General features: G+C 57.4%; 1 protein-coding gene across 1 annotated transcript; it reads left to right on the top strand.

Annotated features, from left to right (window-relative positions):
- Nucleotides 1-1,925: 1,925 nt before the first annotated feature.
- OCEL1 (occludin/ELL domain containing 1) lies at nt 1,926-4,689 on the top strand (the record flags this gene model as incomplete). Its single annotated transcript, XM_014587328.2, has 6 exons — nt 1,926-1,994; nt 2,366-2,542; nt 2,639-2,838; nt 3,059-3,224; nt 3,410-3,463; nt 4,294-4,689. Coding segments are annotated over 6 exons (789 nt in total), but the record flags the coding sequence as incomplete, so codon positions are not given.
- Nucleotides 4,690-5,258: the final 569 nt, after the last annotated feature.

Here is a 5,258-nt window from a genome sequence, read left to right as displayed (position 1 = left end):
TGTCCTTGTCTGTCCCCTGTCCCGCCCCGCGCTCAGCCATGCCCTTTGGGGCAGGCAGTGACACGGGAGGATATGTGGAGGTCACTGAGAGCCACAGAGAGCACATGAGCAGGAGAGGAAGAAGGTCGGGTGGGGGACGTGGTGATTTAGCAAATGCCCCCCACTGTCCTGTCCTGCCCACTCCACACTGGACAAGGCCAAGCGCCAAGAGGCCCCAGGAGCCCTCGAGTGGGTAGTCAGGGCCCAACACATGCTGGGAGGTCAGGGTGAGGAGGGAGGATGGGATAAAACTGAGGCCAAGCCTGGGGTTCAGCCTGGAGGAGGCATCACATGAGCTAGAAAATTCAGGGGCAGAGCTTAGCAAAGCCACAGCCTCAGCTCCCAGGAGCAAGCCAGATCCTTCATGCAGTCAGCATGGGTGAGTGGGGCTGGCCCTGGGGCGTTGTAGTTAAAGGGGACTAGATCGTATATGGCCAACTACGGGGTTCGAATCCCAGCCCTAGTGGTTTGAGGAACATGCCAGGCATGTGCGCCCCAAATCCCCACAGCATGGAGAAATGGAGGAGAAGGGATGGTGATGCAACCATGCCCCATGGGTGGTGCTTTCTCCCACTCTATCTGCCCCTGGTACACGTGTGTGCCCTCTGACAAAACACACCCGCGTGAGCACACACACACACACACACACACACACACATTAACACACAGGTGGTGCGGTGGTTAAGGAGTTGGACTCCCACATGGAGGACTGGGGTTCAAGTCCCAGACCTGGTGGCTTGAAAATCACACCAGGTGCGATAGCTTTGCACTCTTTTTTTTTTTTTTTTGGAGAGATTTTCACTGTAGGGCGCGTGCGCTCGCCAGACAGACAGAGAGAGACATAGAGACAGAAAGCGAGAAATCACCCCCCAGGGGGGATGGTCACGCCGCAATCCCTTCTCCTCCATTCTCCTCTCGGGATCTTGGGCACGCACGCACACGCGCCCGGCGTGAGTTTTAAGCCACCGGGTCCCCGGGACACGAACCGCGGTCGACTACGTGGGAGTCCAGCGACATAGCCATTACGCTAACTGCTGGTTCCCGCACTCTTTAGCATTATTTAGAATCTCAAAATAAGAATAAGTAGGTGCATGGGACCGGCAGGTGGCATGGTGGTTAAAGACGCTGGATTGCTACATGGCCAACCGCTGTTCACGTCCCGGAGCTGGTGGCTTGCTTTCTCACTTTCCCTCTCTTTTTTTCTCTGTCTCTGATCAAACTGGAAAATAGGGACCAGCAGTTAGCATAATGGCTATGTCGCTGGATTCCCATGTAGTCGACCATGGTTCGAGTCCCAAACCCGGTGCATTAAACTCATGCCGGGTGCATGTGTGCGTGCATGCCCAAGATCCAGAGAGGAGAATGGAGAAGAGATTGCGGCATGGCCATCCCCCCTGGGGGGTGACTTCTCGCTTTCTGTCTCTCTGATTTCAGAGTAAGTAAATAAGCGCAAGTTTGCAAAATCACCCCGCTTTTCAGATAAACTGAGGGTCAGAGAGGATCCGTGGCCCTCCCCAGATCCAGCAGATCTGAGTCGAAGTCGCTTTCGAATCCGCTTCTCCAGGGTCTGGAGTCCGCCCCGCCGGGCCAGGCCCCGCCCCCACAGGGCCAGACCACGCCCCTCCAGGCAGGCCACGCCCCCGCTCTGCTCAACGACCCCGCCAGTCGGGTCCAGCCTGCAGTTAATGCACAACCAGCGACTCGGCTACTTCTCCGGCTGCCGACCCAGACGTGGCAAAGTCGCTTTCGAATCCGCTTCTCCAGGGTCTGGAGTCCGCCCCGCCGGGCCAGGCCCCGCCCCCACAGGGCCAGACCACGCCCCTCCAGGCAGGCCACGCCCCCGCTCTGCTCAACGACCCCGCCAGTCGGGTCCAGCCTGCAGTTAATGCACAACCAGCGACTCGGCTACTTCTCCGGCTGCCGACCCAGACGTGGCACCCCAGACGCTGGGACAGGTGACTCCGAGAAGGACAGACCGGCGCGACCCACAGGCAGCGCGGAGGTCCCAGGGGAGGGGGACTCCTTGGGTGTGTTACCCCTGAGCTCCTCGCGTTCCAGAGCTGGAGGCTCCGGCAACGCGGGGGTTAACTCGCATCCGCCCTAGGCTGCGTGGTGACGTCACGCTTCGTTTGCATAACGTTTTTCCGTGTTACGCGTCGGGGGCGGGGTCTGGGACGCGCTGACGGCCAATCGCGTGCGTCTATGCAAATAGACACCGAGCTGGGAACCGCGCGGGGCCGCGGAGAGTTGGCCGCTCCGGGTCCGCCTCCCCGCGCGTCCTGCGAGCGCACCTGCCTCCAGGTGAGTCCCCTCCGCGTGTCCGCAGGCCGCCCGCAGACCACCCCCGCCACGCGCGGGCCGCGACGCCCCTCGCAAGGCCCGTTCACCAACCCGGGGACCCCCGAACGGCGCCTCCCGAAAGCCGATGCCCACCCAGCAGCCCCCGCAGACTCGCCGCTCCCGGGGGGACCCTCAGATCTGCCCACCTGGCCCTGGCCCCCCGGTGAGTGTGGCAGAGACCTCCGGGTTCAGGGGGTCTCGGTTTTGCAATACTCAGTTTTGCAACACCGAGGTTAACTCCCAACTATGATTTCCGCAGCGACTGGTGCCTCGAGACCTCAAAACCAGCGCCCTTCGCCCTCTGTCCCAGCCCCAGCCTGGAACCCACAAAGCAAGGCCCAGGAGGATTGTCTTTGAGGATGAACTGCTCTCCCAGACCCTTGTGCGTGCCAAGAAGCCCCTTGGAGCCATCCCCGAGGGGCATAGACCTAGGCCACCTGCAGTGCCCGACTATGAGCTGTGAGTGTCCATCCTGTGGTTGGTTTAGGGTGTTTGGAAATAGGGAAAGGGCACTGAGGCTGGGGCTTTGATGGATGAGTAGGAGTTTGACAAATACTAAAAAGAGTAAAGGAGGATTTTTTATGGTAGGGAACCCAACTTGGGCAAAGAAAAATCAAAAACACTGGGAGAAGAGACAGGGTTGTTTATACTCACAGGATGGGGTCCTTCAACATGGTAGGAAGTACCCACCTGTGAGCAGTCAGAGGGAACGGAGCCGCTATGCTGCAGTGTTCCAGGACCAGTATGGAGAGTTTTTGGAGCTCCAGCAGGAGGTGGGGTCTGCACAGGCCAAGCTCCAGCGGCTGGAGGCCCTGCTGCGGTCCTTGCCCCCACCCCGAAATCAGGTGAGAAACACCTGCCCCGAAGCCCTCCCTGGTGGCTTGAACCAAGCTTCTGGGATTACCACTGGGGCCAGATCTCTGGGACTCTTCCTCCCTAGCTGGGTTACCTTGTCCACCTGAGCCTCAGTTTCCCCATTGGTCCTTAGGTCCAACTCTCCCTGAGCCTCGTCTTCCATCTCCCCTTGCAGAAAGAAGCCAACGTTGCTGCCCGCGTCTGGAGGGAGTTTGAGAGGAAGCAGAGGGTAAGGCGGGACTCTAGGCCCAGAGCTTATCCCACGCACCCCAACGCGTCCAGGGGGCTGGGATGCTTGTGCCTGTTTCAGGGAGAAGATATAGAGGCTTAGGAACACGGCCGGCCCCATGACCTGGGGGCTAAGGGAAGCTGGATTCCACTCGATCAGGATCAGCCGTGGTAGGAGTCTCAGCCTGGGCAGCAGAAAAAGCACATGGGTGCATGTGTGTGCCCCAAATTCCTACAGGTTAGGGAAATGGAAGAGAAGGCATTGCAGAGTGAGCATGCCCCATGGGAGACTGTGTTCTCTCTCTGTCTCTCTGTCTCTCTCTGTTGAGCGTACCTGCCCTCTAGCAATTAAACAAGAGTGAAGGGCCAGCTGGTGGCGTAATGGTTAAGAACTGGATCCTGGGACCAGCAGAGGGCGTAATAGTTGCATCGATGGACTCTCATGTCGTCGACTGCGGTTCGAATCCCGGACCCGGCAGCTTAAACTCACGCCGGGGCGCATGTCCGTGTGTGCCCAATTTCCCAAGAGGAGAATGGAGGAGAAGGGATTGCGGCGTGGCCATCCCCCCTGGGGGGTGATTTCTCGCTTTCTGTCTGTCTCTGTCTTTTTGGCGAGTGCACATGCCCTATAGCAAAAACCTAAAAAAAAAAAAGAAAGAAAGAAAAAGAAAGAAAAGAAAAAAAACTTGTTTCTGTGGTCCCAAGAGGCCGAGGCTGGAGGATAAAGATAAGACCAGACTCTGCCTTAAGGGGACGAGAGGGATAACCTGTAACACACGAGCCGCAGGCCGGACCTGCGTGTGGACTTCCGAGCTCTCTCGCCCTGTCTAGGACCCAGGTTTCCTGGACAAGCAGGCGCGTTGCCTCTACCTGAAGGGGAAACTGAAACATCTCAAGAGCCAGATCCAGAAGTTTGACGACGGAGGAGACAGTGAGGGCTCCGTATACTTCTGAGCATCCTGGTGGACAGACAGATGCATGGGCCTCCCCACTTCTCTCCCTGCACCCCTTCCTGTTTTGAGCTTGTTTCCCTGGCCTGGACTAGCTTTTCCTGATGGCAAGTGCCTTATCCTTTTGGGCTCAGCTCGGATGGCCTCCTCCTCCAGGAAGCCTTCCCAGGGACTCCTAGAGTACCCTCAGCCCTGACCCCATGGGGATGTCAGATCTCAGCCCTGGAAACAAATCCTGTTCGTCCTCTCAGTGAAATAAACAGGAAGTAAACACCTACTGTGTGTGAATGTGGTTTTTTAGTTTTGTTTTTTTTAGAGAGAGATATTTTGCTATCGGGCATTTATGATCACCAGAGAGACAGAGAGGGAGAAAGCGAGAAATCATCCCCCTGGGGGGACAGTCAAGCCTCAATCCCTTCTCCTCCATTCTCCTCTTGGGATTTTGGACACACACACGCACGCACCCAGCGTGAGTTTCAAGCTGCCGGGTCTGGGACTCGAACCGCAGTCAGCCATGTGGGAGTCCAGTGATGTAATTCACCATCTACTGGTCCCAGTAAACACCTACTGTGTGCAGCAGCTTAACACTCCAAGTTTCACTGTGTAGTTACAAAAACAAATATGTTTCCAGGCTGGCCCTGCAGTTTAGTGGTTCATGGCGCCGGATCCCACACGGCTGACCATGGTTCTAATCCCAGCCCCGGTGGCTTGATAAACACACCAGGCTAGGCCAGCTCATGGTGGATCCCACATGAGCAGCTGTGAAGTTCAAACCCTGGACACAGCAGCTGTAAAACGGTGGGCATGTGTGTGTACGTGTGCCCCAAATCCGAGAATGGAGGAGAA

The sequence above is a fragment of the Tupaia chinensis genome, unplaced genomic scaffold, assembly GCF_000334495.1.
Source record: "Tupaia chinensis unplaced genomic scaffold, TupChi_1.0 Scaffold000201_1, whole genome shotgun sequence".
Classification (NCBI taxonomy): Eukaryota; Metazoa; Chordata; class Mammalia; order Scandentia; family Tupaiidae; genus Tupaia; species Tupaia belangeri.
The sequence above is the reverse complement of the archived record's forward strand: the minus strand, read 5'-3'. Positions and strand labels throughout refer to the sequence as shown.